At 45.2% G+C, this 18874-nt stretch overlaps 1 protein-coding gene across 1 annotated transcript in view; it reads right to left on the reverse strand.

Annotated features, from left to right (window-relative positions):
* The window catches only part of SLC26A9 (solute carrier family 26 member 9), a 53673-nt gene that overhangs the window by 11985 nt on the left and 22814 nt on the right, over window positions 1–18874 (reverse strand). The window contains exons 5-11 of the mRNA XM_033918825.1: window positions 16890–17065; window positions 14929–15093; window positions 9411–9563; window positions 8473–8555; window positions 5416–5563; window positions 2416–2529; window positions 895–972 (exon numbers count right to left, since the gene is read on the reverse strand). Of these exons, the coding sequence (XP_033774716.1) occupies window positions 895–972; window positions 2416–2529; window positions 5416–5563; window positions 8473–8555; window positions 9411–9563; window positions 14929–15093; window positions 16890–17065 (917 nt within the window). The remainder of the gene's footprint in view (window positions 1–894; window positions 973–2415; window positions 2530–5415; window positions 5564–8472; window positions 8556–9410; window positions 9564–14928; window positions 15094–16889; window positions 17066–18874) is intronic.

The raw sequence follows: 18874 nt of genomic DNA on the forward strand, positions 1-18874 counted from the left end.
GATCGGACGCACGTCCCACCGCGATCCCATGGATTGCTGCAGAGCGATCACGACGCATGCGCACACCATCCTGGTTGGTTGTAGATGCGATCCGCACAAGCGAGGTCAAAACAAAGGGGGAGGGGTGGCTGCAGTTTACTTGAGTGGACATTTCAATTTAATGGAACAGAACACGCTTTTAACCCGCGGGTTAAAACCACGGGCTCGCACTGCACTGCGCTTTTTGCAGAATATATGGGGAGTAATGTACAGTTTTATTTTGAGGGTTGTTTTGTAACCTCGATACGGGGATTTCAGGGCGGCAGTGACTGGTCCTCAGTAGTCGCTTCTTTTTGGATCGGCAAACCCAATCGGTGTTTCTTGTTCTGTTTAGTGAATCGATGGCTTCCTACTTAGCATGCCATATCTCCTCATTTGCATGGGCGGATCGGATCGGGCACAAGGTTAGTGAATCGGGTCGGGGGACGATCGGTGTGTTGAGTGAATCTAGCCCTTAAAAAAGGATGCTTGACTTTGAACTAGTAAGTAGGGGGCAAATTCCCAAACTCCCTGCCTTGCTGCAAAATTCAGGGCCTACTGTCGCTATACTCGTATTTCAGGGGGAGTCATTTCTTTTTAATCTGTGTACGTAGGAACCTCCTCCTTTGTGTCGACCTGATTTGGGTTACTTTCCGCCCCTCTTTCCTGTTTTGGTTTATGCCTTAATTATATATCCCCCAATTTTTATACTTCTTTTTAAATGTAATGTACACCACTTTGACAATTTTTAAGCGGTATTTCAAATCTGAATAAACTTGGACCCAGATACAGGGAAATGGATTTTGAACATTGCTCTTTAAAATAAGGCACCACGTGAAAATTTCATTTTTTCTCCTGCAGTGTTTTACTTCTTACCTTTGGCAAGGGGCTGAGGTAGGTCCCCAGTGCCAGCATCGTGACCATCACCACCATCATCACAAAGAAACTGGCGATCTGAAAGGCATCAATTTGTAATTAAGGCTCTTTGGGGCTGCACCAGAGAACAGCAGAACGATTAGTGCTACACAAGTACTGTACAGGCACCCTACCTCCCAAGACAAGAGCGCTGTAGTTTTGACTTTTGAAATAGTAACGTTTTGGCTTCCTCCTTTATTGTGGGCCTGGCCGTAACTGTGTATAACATCCCTTAATTTTTCTTGCGATCCTTACAAATGAACCTCTTGGTCACAGGTGTCAAACTCAAGGCCCACTGGGCAAATCCGGCCCGCCTGGTCGTTTTATGTGGCCCGCAGTCCGATGCCCCAGTGTTACCTTGTGGCCGGCTCCCTCCTCCTCACAGCTGTAGTGTGCACGGAGCCGTGTGCAGCGGCTCCTCGCGCGTCACACACCTCATCCAGAAGAATTCCCTCTGACGTTGCGACGTGAGAGAGAAGGCTTCCGGTTCAGGTGCAGGACGCAGCTCCGTGCACACTATGGCTATGAGGAAGAGGGATCCGGATACAAGATAACACCGGGGGCATGCTTTAATTATATTTTACCATTTGGTCAGACAATGTTTGCCACGCTATCTTTTACCATACTATGTCTGAGAGTGTGGCACAGTGGTTAGAGCTGCAGGCTTGGCACCCTGAGGTTGTGGGTTTGAAGCTACACTCCTCCTTGCGACTCTGGACAGGTCACCTGATTCCCCATTTCCTCAGGTACATTAGATAGATTGTGAGCCCACTGGGACAGACAGAGGAAAATGCTTGAGTACCTGATTAAATTCATGTAAACTATTCTGAGCTCCCCTGGGAGAACAGTATAAATAAGTAATTGTACAAAGCTTTACAAATAAATAACAGTATTACAAGTGGGGCGTAGAGGCTTGGATACCAAGAAATTAAGTGATGACAACTGATGGGACTCTGCAGCATGAGGTCTGATTCCGAGCCTTGTACCACTTTATCAACATGGGTGTGGCTCAGCCTTAGCCAATCAGAAGGCAGCCTGGGCTACTGCTGGCCTTTAAAAGTGCAGGGGTGGCAGAGGATTGTTTTCGCAGTTCTCTAACAGGTGCTAAGTCACCTGCCTACTTGGTGTTCCTTAGAGAGCCTTCCTTATAGGACTGGAATGAATCATGTTTAGACTACTGCAATTCGCTTCTCTCAGGCCTTCTGCTTTGGAATGTTGCTACAATTTGAGTTTCTGCCAGATATTTGTGACCTGGATTAGCCACTGTGAAAATGAGATATTTAGCTGGATGGACCATTGGTTTGACCAGTAAGGCTATTCTTATGCTCTGTGGATAGTGTCCTGAATGTGTTTGGTGGGATCCAGGCCTAAACCAGTTTGTCCAAGATGGATAAAGGGCATGGGATGGGGCCTCTGATTCTTCCACTTGTACTCCACCTGACCCTACTTCTCACCAGCTGCTAAACATTAGCCACTGCTCACCTGAGATTTTCCTCCTGCTCCATCTACGGCCAGAGTGACAGATAAAGCACAACAGATGACATGAATGTAGAAGAAGGAGCCAAAGAAATTACTGCAGCCCAGAGCCAACATTTCCTGTAAGAGACATCAGAAGAGCTTCGGTGAGTAGAGCCACAGACACGACCCTGAACTGCTTGAGTACCCGAATAAATTCATGTAAACCGTTCTGAGCTCACCTGGGAGAATGGTATAGAAAACTGAATAAATAAACTAAGGGGGGTCAATATTTCAAGTCATTTAACCAGCCTGAAATGGCTCCTGGCTGGTTACAATACAACACAATCAATCAATTTCTAGACCGCATAACCAAATAGTTCTATGCGGTTCACAAAAGAGTGACAAGGATACAGAAATAATCTGAATGAAGAGATCAAATTGCCTATGAATTTGGTAACGAGGTGGGTCTTCAATTGCCTTCTAAACTGAAGGTGAGTGAGACAAATGCCTGAAATCGCTATCGTGCTGACTAGTAATGGCACTCGTGGACTCTAGGGGGCGCTATGGAATGGATAATGAATAAGATGTGTTTGTGGAGTATTTTGTGGAGTTTTTCTACAAAAATGCCTGCTTTTCGTATGGTTCTGGGTAACTAGTTAGATACAAGTATATGTGGTAGTTAAGGCCACGCCCAATAGAAGCGTACAAAAAGTTGGTGAATAAAAATCTGAATATGGATGTTGCCGAGGCCAGAAAAACACACTACAGATTAATATTAAGGAAAAGCATAATAATCTCCTTATGTACTTTGCTATTAAGCCAGACCACAGAGGAAATCAGGATATATATATATATATATATATATATATATATATATATATATATATATATATATATATATATATATATAATACATGGAGGTATGAAACGGCCTTCATGTTTCTTTCTCTCTCTCTCTCTCTCTGAGCCTTTGTTCAGCTTCTCTCATGGTCTAATTGATACCAGATGGGCTTGGGCTGGATAGCTTGATTTTACATTCCAATACTGGACATTTAAGAAAAGCTTTCTTGCATTAAATATGAATGAAATATATTGTGTGGATCTGTGGATGAAAGGGGCCCCGAATGATGGATGTATGAAAGATATGTGAAAGAATGGTGTGTATTTAATTTCTAATATTTTATATATTTTAAAACCTGAAGGAACTCTAAGGAGAAATCTTTAGGAAACATCTGGAAATGGTTAGGTTAAAGCTAGGAATACTGTTACCATAGAAACCCTCTAGAGGCCTACCAGCATAGGGAGGGGTCTGGGGGTTTCTGAGTTTGTGTGTCAGTGAAATTTGAAATTGTCAATTTTTGCAAATAACAAAGCAGAAGGGGGAATATCCTCCCTCCTTTTTTTCTGTGCTGATAGGGACAAGAATTTTTCAACACTTTGAAATGCAGGCTTTCTGAAACAGATAAGTAGGTTTAGATTTAAAGTTTTGGCTATGTTACAAAATGTTTATGTATATTCAGAAATGAATGTAAACAAAAAATATGATTTCTGAAACTTTTATTCCATGTTAAAAGGAAGTTCTTTGTCCAAATTTAAGGACAGCCTCTGTGCCTAGAACTCTTTGGGGTATGGCAGTATACAAAAATAAAGTTATTATTATTATTATTATTAATAATGGATTGGTTGACAAGTAATGATGTCATGCAGGACAAAAGGTACATATTGGGGAGCAACAAATTCTCAGATTGAGATCTTTGTCAGAAAGGCCAGCATTTTGGCGTCTCTAAAGATTTCCCAGATGACGCAAAATTAACCTTTTGAGGTCCATTATGACAATTAATAAACGAAATAACTATTTTAATAAAATTTGCGTCATGTGTTATTTTCCATGTACTTTTTGCACACCTAGAGCAAAAGCTAGCAGCTTAATTGGCAACTGCTGTTTAAAGCGTGCGCTTGTGTACCCATGCTCAGTGCATAGTGGTGTAGTGAGGGCGGGAGGCACCATGTGTTTCCCCCATTCTTCCCTGCTGCTCGAGCTCCCCGCCTCTGCGTTCCTCTTGAAATGTTTGCAGACATGGGCAGCATCCTACTCATGCCAGCCTTGGCTCCATTCTGATGTTACTTCCTAGTTCCACGGGACCAGGAAATGACATCAGAAAAGAACGAGGCTGGTGCAATCAGGAGGTGGAAGATGCTGTTCTTGCCGGTGAATGTTTCAAGAAGTACGCAATGGGGTAAAGAGGAGGGGGTACCAGAGCCCCTGCCAAGATGGTGCCCTGGGAGACCTGCACCCCCCTTTCCTATGTCACTTATTTGGGGCCAACCAGTCATATGAAGTGGCACTTAACCAGTTAGTTCAGTTAGCACCCAATGCAAAATTGGCTATTTTGGAGGTGATCTGGGGGCGGAGTCAGGATATGGCCGGCTAAGTGCTGATATCCATCACTTAATTTAGGATTACCAGATGTCCGGATTTTGAAAACCTGGCACTTTGTCCGGGTTTTGGATGGCCCATGCTTTGCCAGAGCTTGGGGGCCACATCTCTTTGCGCACGCGCGCACGTGTGTGATGTCATCTTGTCACATCTGCGCAGGCTCGGAGGCCTTCCAGACACAGCCCCGAGCTCCATGAAGAAGAGGAGATCAGGTTTTGCAGGGGCGGGGCTGGGAACAGAATGGGGAAAGGCCACATGTCCTCTTTTTTTGCCATAAAAATACGTAACCCTAACTTAACTGACCAAGGCAACCACATAAATAGGACCACGTAGAAGTCAGTCCTATCTCTATGCAGTGTGCCATCGCACTTAACCATCTAGATTTTTGCCAGCTCAGTAAATACAGATATTCAATGCCAGAGCCCAGACACGACCCAGCAAGGCATTTCCAGGGATATCACCGGCTGAATATTGGGCCTCAGGTGTCCACAGCAGCTCCCAGAGATTTATCTCTATTTTTTTTTTACTAACGTGCAGGTCAGTGGTTAGAACAGGGGCTGGGTCTGTGGCCCCTGTACATGTTTTACCTGGTTGGCATCCACATTGTAACCATGTTTGGCCCCCAGAGTTCTGCCCATGGCGAGGTTGATCACGTAGCCGACTATAGCCAGGGAAAAGGCGGTGCCCACCATGTATGACCACTTGTTCACCTCTGGAATAGTGGGAGCAGGAAAGCTGTAACCAAAAGACAGACATGAGGATGAAGAGCAAAGGTGGGCCCTGGGTTGAGATCAATCCTAGTATCCAGAGAACACCACAAAGTCAGGGACTGAAAGCTCATCTTCCCCAGAGGTGAAAGAAAGCAACAAGTGATTTCTCTGCTAGCTCTCGGCACCATCGTGATGGTCCTCATTTGTACATATTAACAATGAAGAAGTATCTGTGTATGAGAGCAGCTTTCTAGCACATCTAACTCCATCCCCTAACTGGTCAACAGAACACGGGTGAGGAGTCTAACCCTCATTTTTAGGATGTGACCTTTTACAGACAGTGGACCTGATTTTCAGCACTATATAGCCAGGAAGAGAGAAGAGGCTCCAACCTGGCTAAGTGGCATTAACTGAGTTTGACCTGGATTTTTAGAGCGGACAACCAGATAGTTCCACTGAAAATCACTGGAGTTAACTGAACTCCTGGATAAATATTTTATTTTCTAATTATTTGAATTTAGCTCACACCTTTTTCAGTATCAGCAAAAGATGAGTTAATTCAGGTACACTAGGCATTTCTCTGTCCCTGGAGGTCCTTTTAGTAAGCTCCATGTCATGGCGCCCTCTCTTTGGAACATCCTGCCCCGGAATATAAAACAACAATCCTCTCTCCCTATATTTAAGACCAAACTCAAAGTGTTTCTCGTCAATGATGCCTACGACACCTAATCTAGGATCTCGTTTGCTTTCCCTGGAATAACTCTCTCTCCAGGCTTTTAACCTTTTTTTTTCTCAATGTATTTTTTTTGCAACTTCATGTATTTACCTTCCCCGTGATGTTAGTCTTAAGTTATGTCATCCCCTCTTCACTAAATTTGGTGATGGGTTTTTCTTTTCCCCCCTTTTTTTAACATTTGCATTAAAATATATTTTATTAAGAATATAAGAACATAAGATTTGCTGCTGCTGGGCCAGACCAGTGTCCGCTCATGCGGCGGCTCTTAGGTCAAAGACCAGTGTCCTATTTGAGTCTAGCCTTACCTGCGTATGTTCTGTTCCAGTAGGAACTTATCCAACCTTGTCTTGAATCCCTGAAGGGTGCTTTCTCCTATAACAGCCTCCGGAAGAGCGTTCCAGGTTTCTACCCCTCTCTGGGTGAAGAAGAACTTCCTTACGTTTGTACGGAATATTTTCCCTTCTAACTTTAGCGAGTGCCCTCTTGTTCTCTTCACTTTGGAGAGGATAAACAGTCTCTCTTTCTCTACTATGTCAATTCCCTTCAATATCTTGAGTGTTTCGATCATGTCCCCTCTCAGTCTTCTCTTTTAATTGTAAACCGCCTACATATTATTTTGTGATAGATGGTATATCAAGATATTAATAAACTTGGAAACATGGAGTACTAAAGGGTGCTTAACACAGTGAACGTAGCCGAACGCGGGATGGGCTGAAGCCTTCCACATTGGTACTGGCATTGGTACTAACCGTGCAGTAATCATTTTTTGGATGGGATTTGTTGGGATGAAGAGTGGGCATTCCTGGGCTAACCAGTTAGCACATCTACGTTACCACATGGTAACTGGTCAGTGCATGGTTAATACAGGAGCCCTTCTTGCCTGTGGTAAGTTTTTAAAATAGCCTTGTGCGGAGGGTACAATTGGTGCACAGCCATTAATGAAAATAATATAAAAGAGGCTTTTTTACAGCTCCAATAAAAATAGCCCTAGGGCCAGATTCTCAATGGGACGTGGTAGGCGTCCTACTGCTACCTAACTTATGAGTCCTGCAGCCCTAAAAGACTACTTAAAAGGAAATTAAGAGAGGAAATGCACCTTTGCCATCCGCAGCGGTGTTGGACCATGGTAGGTGTGGCCAATGCTGGAAGTGGCCTTAGGCATCGGAACATGCCTCCTTAACTGTGATTCAGAGAATGACACAGGGACAAATTTTTCCCCCATCCCGTCCCTGTGAGTTTTGTTGCTCTCCTTGTTCCTGCCCCATTCCTGCAAGCTCTGCCTTAACCGCACAAGTCTCAAACACTTATGATTTTAAAGTGTTTGAGGCTTGCGCAGATGAGGACGGAGCTTGCAGGAATGGGGCAGGGACAGGATGGGAAAATGAGTTCCCGCGGAGACGGGGAAAAATTTGTTCCTGTGGAATTCTCTACTCCAATTCACATGACAGATAGGCGGCAGAAATGTAAAACCCTGGCCTACATTTCTGGCACCTATTTTGCCATCAGCTGCGATTTTCTTACCGGCACCATCACGTGATTGGCATGCGACTGGCGCTGTTTCCAGAGGCGCCGGTCGATGAAGGCAACGGTAAGAAAATCATCCCCTTAGTGTTGGAAAAGACAAGTCCAAGATCACCAGGATCACAGTGAGATTTGAACCCGGGTTTCCTGGTTGCCTGCCCTATGCTCAAACCACTAGGAGGCTCCTCCTTTCCTCGGCTCGGAGAAAGCACTGTATATCCAAGCCTAATCTAATTTAATCTAATCTTTTCTCTTGTATACTGCCTCTTCCCACACTAAAGTTAGGCCTTGATGCAGTTCACAGTAGACTTACAAGTGTACAATGAATAGGGCTATCAGATGTCCGGATTCCCTGAATCCCTAGTTATGCCCATCCCTGCCCTAATCCCACCCCCAAGCCCACCCTAGCCCTGCCCCCCACTGCCTGCTTTTGTCGGGCAGGGAGGAAGTCCACACAGCCGTGTTCTGTATCAGCTGCAACTGCTTCAGGTTTCCTGAGCTAAACTGAATTGCAGTAATCTAATTGTGCCAAAATGACTGAACAAGAATAGCAAAATGATGATGCAATAAAGCACTGGCCCAGGTTTAAAGAAAGCCTGACCTCTGCAGTCTGAATACTGCCCCTCCCCCCACTGCCTATAACAATGCATCATCCCCTTACTCCAGAGACTACTTACCCCAAGGGGATATGGCCTACAACGTCCATATGGTACTTGTCAGGCATGTGCAGACCCCCGGAAATAGCTGTAGCAACAATGACCTGGAAGCAGAAAGCCCAAAGTTGTATAAGTTTAAGGAGTAGATTAAAAGCCTTAACCGTGACAAGTTTGGCTGACCTTTAAAGGTGGAGGGCATCATGACTCACTACAGTGACAGAGAATTGTGACTTAATATAGTTGATGGGTATTGTGACTCACTACAGGTGGTAGACTTTGTAACTAAGTTTCCAAGTTTATTTAAAATTTGTTATTCCGCTTATCATATTTCTAAGTGGAGTACATAAATATAAAATGGCTCTTAACATTTGCATCTCCTCTTCCTATAGGCTAAGGCTCTTTACACCTGCATTGTGAGGTCATAGAGCTTTATGGTTATAGAAACATAGAAACATGATGATAGATAAAGGCCAAATGACCCATCCAGTCTGCCCACCCAAAGTATCCACTATCTCCTCATCTCCCCATTGGCTAAGGCTCTTAACATTTGCATCTCCTCTCCCTATTGGCTAAGGCTCTTCACACCTGCATTGTGAGGTCATAGAGCTTTATGGCTATAGAAACATGATGACAGATAAAGGCCAAATGGTCCATCCGCAGCATCCACTATCTCCTCCTCTCTCTAAGAGATCCCACGTGCCTATCCCAGGTTCATAAATCAAAGGCATCTTTGAATAAGAAAGACTTCAACTTTGATTTAAAGCGGTCTAGTAGAGGTTCTTCTCTAATATTGATTGGGATAGAGGTGCTGGACATGGTGACTCACTAGGCAAGATGAGCACTCAAACTCTGAGTGGGAGTGCGCATCTTCACTCACTATGATTGACGGGAATCCTACCCAACAGGAGCGATGGGCACTGGGACTCAGTAGGAGCAGTGGGCATCACGCCCTGACTCACTATGATGATCTCCATGGGGATGGGGAAGCGAATCTTGTGCCTGTATCTTGCATTCAGTTCCTTCACCACAATCAGCAGCACACAGCTGACCAGGGCGTATACCAGAGAGGCAATGTTGGTCTTGGGAAGATTTTTACAGATGTCTATAAACGTCTGAAAGCAAAAAGAGAAAAACAAGGAAGGAGCTGTCAGCGAGGGGACAATATTCTGAAAGTGTCAGTGAAGTCCACTGCATACGGCAGAATGTTCCGGAGTTAAATATTGGCTGTGCATTCAACTGATAGTATGACATAGCCGTCTCGTATTCTATAAGCTGTGTGCATCGTTAGGCAACGTGCCTGTGACACACCCACGCTCCTCTCAAATTAACACCCCCTTGTAGTTGTGTGCTATGCAACTCAGGCGCTCTGTTTTCAGAATAGCGCCTATGACAAATGCCTGCATCTGCCAATCAATGATGTCACTGATGCGCATAAGTGCACCTGCTCTACAAATTAGCACATGTAAATAGTGCCTTCATTCAGGTACCTTATCTGTCTTTATAAAAGGAGACTATGATAACACGAGGAGAACAGTAACCAAGAAACTTAGAGGAGCAGTTGCAAAGGTCAAAAATATACATCAGGCCTGGATGTTATTTAAAAATAAGAACATAAGATTAGCCTTACTGGGTCAGCCGGGGTGGCCCCACAGTCCGGGCAACATCAAGCTAACTCCAGAGATGAAGGGCCCTCCGTCTTCTGCCACCCTCCCGTAGCCTGTCAGGGAGTCCGGAGTCTATACAAGGCCTGGCACTGGCGCTAACTTAACTGACGCAGAGCCTATGAGTCTATCCACTCATGAGGCCCCTCTGACGCAAACCTGTCAAAGTGGGTGGAGCTGACAGGGCCTTCCTCAGTGCGTGGACATGAAGACTTTTCGTTGAATGCCGGTGCCAGGCCCTGTGTGGAATCCAGATTCTGGGTCAGGCAGTGATAGAGTGGCAGAAGGAGGAAGGATAGAGGAAGAGAAACACTTGACTTGCTGGGGGAATGGGAGGGGGGAAGGGAGAGATGTTGGACTGAAGGATGTGGGGAAATGGAGAGAGTTGGTAAGGCTGGCTGGTTGGCTGGATGGGTGTGGAGAAATGCTGGATATGGATGGAGGAGAAGGGATATGCTTATAGGATAGAGAGGAAGGGAAGAAAGAGGAGGAAATGTGCATGGATGGAGGAGAGGGAAGGGGAACTGCAGAGAAAGGGAAGATATGCACATGGATGAAGAGGTAAAGAAGAGAGAGGAAGGAAGTGCTCATGGATAAAGTGGAATGGAAGGAAAGAAAGAGAGGAGATGCACATGGCTGGAAGGGAAAAGGAAGAGAGGAAAAGATGCATGTGGATGGAGGAAGGGAGGAGAATGAACTTGGGACATAGGGAGGGAGGGAATAGAAAGGGAGAATTGGGCATGAGAGTGTGAGTGAAAAGGAAAGAGATGATGAATATGAGGAAAGGAAGAAAGAGAGAGGGGAGTGAGGTAGAAATGCATGAGGAATAGAAGGATGAGAAGGAGAAATATTGGATATGGTCGTGGAGAGGGGAACAGTGGGACAGACTGAAAGGGATGCAAGAGGGAGGAATGTTGGACATGGTGGTGGAGGGAATGGAGGGAGAGGTGTGGCATGTGCTGGAGAAGGGTGATAGAAGGAGAAATGGGCATGGGGCTAGTGGGCCGTGGTGACAGAAGGAAGTGCAACCAGAGACTAGGAAAAGATGAATAGAAAAATAAAATGCAAACAGCAAAAGAAGTCCAACAGGGTCTGAAGTGCAAAAGCGGCAAGCAAGAAGCAAAAAGGAAGACGTCAGACTAGTATGTACAAGATGGAGGCTATGCTTATTATACCAAATATTTAATGCAGTTAAATGTTACCACCCAAGAGACCCGACACAGTCCGTGTTTCGGAGAACACATCTTCTTCAGGGGTCCATGGTTGACAAGGTTTGTAAAAAAACGCAATAAAATGGTATTAGACAATTTCCTGTTTAAAAGAAGGTCACCAGTGCAGCACTAAATGAAACTTTCTTTTAAACAGGAAATTGTCTAATACCATTTTATTGCGTTTTTTTACAAACCTTGTCAACCATGGACCCCTGAAGAAGACGTGTTCTCCGAAACACGGACCGTGTTGGGTCTCTTGGTTTGTAACAAGGTGGTAACATTTAACTGCATTAAATATTTGGTATAATAAACATAGCCTGCATCTTGTACATACTAGTCTGATGTTTTCCTTTTTGCTTCTAGAAAAATAAAATCACCAGACAACAAAGGTAGGAAAAGGGATTTTATTTTCAATGTAGTGATTGAAATGTGCAAATTTTCTGAATTTATATCTGCTGTCTACATTTTGCACTGTTCAGGAAAAAACGTATTTCTATTTCTCTGGTGTTGTACTGCACGCAGAGCCTAGCATCTTAGGGTTTCATTTGTGTATATTAGGACTTTTAGTTTGTGGTCTTGTATTTGCAAAGGGTTTGTCTGGGGTCTGCACGTGTGACCAAGGCCAGGTATTCTGGTAGGAATGAATGTCGTGAAGTGTGATTGGTGTCATGGCACCAAGTAGAACGATATTTGTCGGCAGTTTGTCCGGGTTTTGGAAGACCCCCCAAGCTCGGAGCCACATCTGGAGGGCATCTGTGCATGTGCAGATGTCAATGTGATTACATCACATGCATGCACATATGAGCATGATATCATCGCATCGACATGCATACATGCACGGAGACCCTCTAGACATGGCCCACAGCTTGGGGAAGGAAACATGAAGTCTGTGTGGGGGCAGGTCTGGGGGCAGAACAGGGCAGGGCCAAGTATCCTTTTTTTTAAAAGAGGAAATCTGGTAATCCCTACCTCAGCTCAATGTGCGGCAGCTGCTAAGAAAGCAAATAGAATGTTAGAAGTTATCAGGAAAGGAATGGAAAACAAAGATAAAAATGTTAGAATGCCCTTGTATCGCTCTATGGTACGGCCGCACCTCAAATACTGTGTGCAGTTCTGGTCGCCATATCTCAAAAAAGATATAGCGGAATTAGAAAAGGTACAGAGAAGGGCAACGAAAATGATAAAAGGGATGGGACGACTTCCCTATGAGGAAAGGCTAAAGCTCTTTAGCTTTGAGAAGAGATGGCTCAGAGTCTATAAAATATTTTCCAAAAATACTAAGACTAGGGGGCATGTGATGAAGTTACTAAGTAGTAGATTTAAAACAAACCAGAGAATATATTTCTTCACACAACGTGTAATTAAACTCTGGAATTCATTGCCAGAGAATGTGGTGAAATCAGTTAGCATAGCAGGGTTTAAAAAAAGCTTTATATAATTTCCTAAAAGAGAAGTCCATAGGCCTTTATTGAGATGGCTTGGGAAAATCCACTGCTTATTCCTAGGATAAGCAGACTTGGGATCTAGCTAGGTACTTGGGACTTGGGTTGGCCACTGTTGGAAACAGGATACTGGGCTTGATGGACCTTTGGTCTGACCTAGTATATCAATTCTTATGTTCTTATGTGAGCTGAGTATAGGACAATCAAGCCATTGTGACATCACTGCTGATGCATTGGTGGAATGAGGCATTATGACATCACAATCTAAGCTCTGGAATGTTGCTACTCTTTGGTTTTCTGTCTGGTACTTGGGACCTGGGTTGGCCACTGTTGGATATTCAGTCTATCCCAGTATGGTAGTTCTTATGTTCCTGCTATAATACCCCAAGCACCTCACTATAAAATTACTCTCTCATTGCATAGCTGCAATAACTGGCATTGAATAATCTTTATTTTATCCCTAAAGATCCAATTAAAGAGGTCCCTGTCAAGGATGATGCAAATAAAGACAGAAACTGCTCAATATTCAGTGCTATTTAACGGGCCAGGAATGGTTGGCCAGAGTGGCGTAGTGAGGTTGGTGCTAGGGGCAGTTGTACCTGGCATCACTGTGCTATGCAGTCCCCCCACTTTTCCCCCACTTCTTGAGTGCCCCCTCCCCCGCGTGCCTCTTGAAAAGCTTGCCGGCATGAGCAGCATCTTCCACTGTGACCAGAACGTGACGTCAGAAGGGAGTCAAGGCCGACGCGAGCAGCAAGTGGAAGATGCTGCTCATGCTGGCAAACATTTCAACAGGTATGCGGGGGTGGAGAGAAGAAGGGGCACTGGCGCCTCCGTGAAGACAGCATCTGGGGTGGTCTACAACCATGCCTCCCTTTATTATGCCACTGGTTGACCAGCTAACCGCTAATATTCACTGTTAGCTGTCTATGACACTCGGCGTAGTTATCTCGTTGCACATATTCAAGCACTGGCCAGCTGCCAAATTGAGCCTTGTAAATAGCATGCCTATCTTTGGCCACTATTTGTCAGCCTTACATTACTAAATGCTGGTTGTCAGCATGGCCTAACCAGAGTGTCAGCAAAGGACTCTGGGTTATTATATTGAACAATCTGACTCTGGAATGTTAATGCAGATAGACCCTAAAAGCTCCTGCCCAGAATACACATATCTTGAGTAAACAGCCAGCCTGGATTCCTCAAGAAGATATGTTAACTAGAAGAAGATATGTTAACTAGAAGAACTTCAATGGAACAAAAGATGTCAGGCAGAATGATTACATCTACCATTCCTGTAAGAGTGTCACACCTTCCTTATCAATTAAGGGTCATTGTACTAAAGTATGGCAGAGAAAGATGCTGGAAAATATGTATTTAACTACAATGGAGACTATTTTTAGAACAAGAGTCCAACCTATGTAAAACACACACATACCTCCCCCCTCTCTCTCTTGGTTCTTGGCTCTCTCTGCCTCCTTTCTCCCCCTCTTCTTCCCCCGACAACCACACATACACTCAGGCAAATCCTAAGCTCTGGGAAGCCACATGTTTCCTATACACATACAGAAGCAGCTCTATATCTTTCTGTACTTTAGTAACAAGTGTATGTAGAGTGCATCTTTCTCTAAGCATTGTATCTGTAATATTAAGCCTATTCCTATAAAATTTACTTTTCTATAACTACCTGGCTATTATTATTGTTATTATTGACATTAATTTACTTCCCACTGCTCCTCTTGAGGTCTGAACCCAGGACCTCTCAGCACACCCACAAAAGACTAGCCAAAAACACATTTTTAGACACAAAAGATTACAGTCACATTTGGGAGCCAATCTGACATTTTGGGGACTCATCAGCTCATCAGATTACACTATTAACTTCACAGCTAAGTCATTATTCAGCACTGGCCAATTAAGTTAATAGTGGCCAACAAAGTCCTGGACATTCAATGCTAGTCACTGGAAATGGCCCAGCATTGAATATCCGGGCTCATCGCTGACCATGAGACTTAGCTGGGCTGCCTCCTGTGATCTGAATGTCGGCCCCATGCAGTTTACAGGAGCCGCTGTCTGCAGGGGTCATTAGTCAGGGCATCGTCATCTGCGGATGGCGTTGTATGGTTCATCACTAGCTGTGCTCACGACCGTGTGACAGCCACTTACATAGATGATAGCCAGCGGTCCACTGTAGGAGGGAATGGCCAGGCCGAAGATGTACTTCAGCACCGATATAAGAATCTGCAGCCCTGCAGCGGTCATGAAGCCCCGGATAAAAGATTCAGAAAGGTAAATGGCCACAAAGCCAAACTGCACAAATCCCAGCATTATCTGATGGAGAGAGGAGAGAGGAAAGAAAGAGACAGAGAGAACGGAGATTAGTGGTGGGAAGGAGAGATGCACATATTGACTGAAGCAGCAGATCTGTTCTCAGGATTATCCCTATCCCACTTCTGCACTATTTTGATAACACTGGCCAGCCCTCATTTTGGTGCCTCAACCGTTAGACCTGTTTCTGGGTATATTTGACCTGCTGATTCCAAAAATGGCACCAGTTTTCTCCCATCAGCTCTAGGTTTTGAGATACTGAACATGTGCCATATACCAGTCTTCACTCTGCTCGCCCATGGTAAAATCAGGATATTTAAATGTAGCGTCTACATTAATATCTTGTAAGCATGAAGGAAACATCTTAAAAATTAAAAGAAAAGTGAACAAAACGAACATCTACTTATTTCATACCAAAAGAACAAGTTTATGATACAAACTTTCCAGTCATTTGACTTCCGAGTGGGATCTGCCATCATGTGTGCATCCCATCTTCCTTGGTATTGTTTTTATGAAATCTTTCACTTTACTCTTCGCTTAAGTCACCAAGGTTCTCTGGAAAGCCATCTAAGTGACTCATGTTACAGCCAAGCCAGTGGAAATGAAAGAGCAGATCCTCTACTAACTATGTAATTGTTTGCCTTCTTGTTGTCATCAAGCCCAGTAGCCCGATTGGCCACCGTGAGAACGGGCTACTGGGCTTGATGGACAATTGGACTGACCCAGTAAGGCTATTCTTAAGTTCTAACAAGAACAAATGAAGACCAGGCACATGATTCGATTTCATTCATTGATGCTATGAAATGTGGGTCATTTATAAGTTGTCTGATCTGTGGACCATCGAAAATTCCTGCCTCCAGTTTTCCGATGTAAGTCCAGGTAACATATGCGCTATAATTCAATGCACGAACCATCTTTATTCAAAACCTTTACGAACTGTTTCATCAGGCCTAGCTTTCTATGTAGTGGTGGCAGTAGGATTCTATCTCGTGCCACCAAAGGTTCATTGATTACATTTTGTCCTCCAACCACCATATATTTCCTTGGAGGCCAATTGCTCAATGTTCAAGGGCATAAATTCAACCATATCTAAGAAACTAGAGCTGATGCGGTCTGTCCAATGCAATTTTCTGAATCAGCACCCTAAATAACCCTAGGAACAGGTCAAAAAACCTAAGGCACCGAGAAAAATTTTTTTTGTTGGCTTGGGTAATAGCTTGATTGAACATCAAAACAAAAAAATTGCAGAGATACAATTTGGTTCAATTTTGTGAGTGTTCCTCCCCCCTCCAATATACAACCCTATTCCCTCTTTCCCTACCCTCCAGTTACTTCATCCCAAAGAACAAGAAATAAATACATCCCACCCTCATTAACTAAACATCCCTATGATAAAAAAAGTCCCTCTCTAAATACCAAACACCCCTGCCCCGACCTAACAGATTGCTCAAATCTTCCCCTAGTGACAATCAAAGGGAGCTATTACCCCCACAAAGAACCAAATTGCCTTGAGGTCTAGGACACCCCCTCCTACCCAACAATATTATTCCCTCTTCCTGTGTGTACCATAAAGCGAACCAAAGATTGGTTCCCTGGACCCCTGGCTCCTTTGTGGTGCTTGAGAGACCTGTATTAGATCGAGTGGAGAACTGCTTTCACCTGCTCTGTAAAATCCTGAATCCGACAGAAGGGCCACTGGTCAGGAAAGATGCCTTCTCCCTTCTAGTTAGGGTCTCTTACTAAACACCATGAAGAGACAGCAGCAGAGGCATGCAGGGTAGATAATGGTCACTTATTACCTGTATGATGGCCGTGAGACAGGCCAGTGTTGCCGAGATCTTCATCCTGGCTAAGTTCATGGCGTCAGTATTGGTGATTGTGGCGTTTGTTGTTTCATTTACAGTCTGAAATTTGGATTCCGGTTCCAGCTCCATGCAGAGATTGCCGACGATAATGCTGATAACCGCAAATGTGCCTTGAACAGAAATTCACCGGCGCTATGAGTGCGCTGCTTTGATAAGGGTCAGACATGAACTGGTTGCTGAGGGAAGTACTTAGCTGGTCCCCGTCTTGGACAGGTGATTCCAAAAATCAGTGTCCTCTTCTGTGGCCGTATATTAAGATCTGATATTGTGAGGAACTCTTCCCCACCCCCCTTTTACAAAACTGTAGTATGGTATTTAGCGCTGGCCACGGTGGTAACAGCTCTGACACTCATAGAATTCTTATGAGCGTCGGAGCTGTTACCGCTGCCTCTTCTATCAAACTGCGCTAGCAGTTTGTAGTGCAGGGAGCCGCGTTGAATGGCCCGTGCTGCTCCCGACACTCATAGAGTTCCTATGAGCATCGGGAGCAGCGCGGGCCATTGAGCGTGGCTCCCCATGCTAGAAACTGCTCTTGCAGTTTCGTAAAAAAGGGGGTAAGTAACAAACACTTTAAAATGGCAAAAAATGGCACCGTTGAGGCACTTATTGGTGCCTACATAATACGTGCCAAAATCACGCCTACAAAAGCGCTTTAGGACGCCAAATGCCACTATGGGCGTGGCCAACACCGGAAGTGAGGCTGAGTGGCCTAAAACACCCATGTAGGCACAATTCACGACAAAGACGGGCACCGGAAATGTAGGTCTGGAAAAGCCTGGCCCTACGTTTCCCGTGCTGAGGTCGCCGTCATATGATGGACACACGACTGCAGCCACTGATATTGGCGCCCTATAGAGAATCTGGGCCTAAATTCATAAATTTAGGAGCTTAAAAGTGGATGGAAACAGGGGCAAATTTGAGGTGGGGGTAAAATAGTTCCGAGCTTGGCACCGATTTTCAGTCCCGGGCAAATGAACAGCAGACCTAACTTTTAAGCTCCTAAATTAAGATCACTTTTCAGTTTTAAACTCCTCCCCTCACCCTAATATTCAGGCGCACAGCTGCCGTGGGCTGAATCTAATTTAGCTATTCAATGCCAGGTCCATGGGTGGGCACCGAGTCTAGGGTTACCAGACGTCCGGACGCGTCCTCCTTTTCGAGGACACATCTGGGGGTCTGGACGGCTTTTCAAAACCCAGCACTTTGTCCGGGTTTCGAAAAACTTCCCGTCAAAATTGCATCAGGAAGGGGCATCTGTGCGTGCCCAGATGCAACTCGGTGATGTCATTGCGTCGCATCCGCACATGCACGGATGCCGTCTGGGGCGGGGCGGGGCTGGGGGCAGAATGGTGCATGACACAGGTAGAATGGGGCGGGACTAGGGGCGGGGCCATGGGGCAGATTTTCCTATGGGAAAATCTGCTAACCATGACTGAATATACAATATGATCTGATTCAGCTGCTGACCCCGAAGATGTTGAGTGCCGGCAACCACAGACTGCTTTTTGCTCTCTCTCTCTGCCTGGTGAGCTATTTGGGCACTGGCACTGAATATGGCTTATGCAGTGGCGTCGTATGGGGGGGCGGGGTCTGATCTGGGTACCATTGTTGGTCGGGGCACCATCACCCCTCCTCCTCTCTGCCCCCTGCCGCTTCCCACTCCTCCCCTTCCTTTCCCCCGTACATCTAGTTGTTCATCGCCGCAAGCAACAACTTCAATGTGCTCCTCGCGACTGCGTCATCTCTTCCGCTGACGTCATTTCTGGGCGCTGCGTGTAGGAAGCGACATTAGAGGGAGAGCTGGCAGGGTCGCGAGGAACTTCTTGTTGCTTGCAGCGGTGAACCACTAGAGGTATGGGGGAAGGGAAGGAGTGGGGGGTGGGGCAGAGATGAGGGCGGGGGAGGAGCACCACCGCTAC

This window comes from Geotrypetes seraphini, chromosome 13, assembly GCF_902459505.1.
Source record: "Geotrypetes seraphini chromosome 13, aGeoSer1.1, whole genome shotgun sequence".
Lineage (NCBI taxonomy): Eukaryota > Metazoa > Chordata > Amphibia > Gymnophiona > Dermophiidae > Geotrypetes > Geotrypetes seraphini.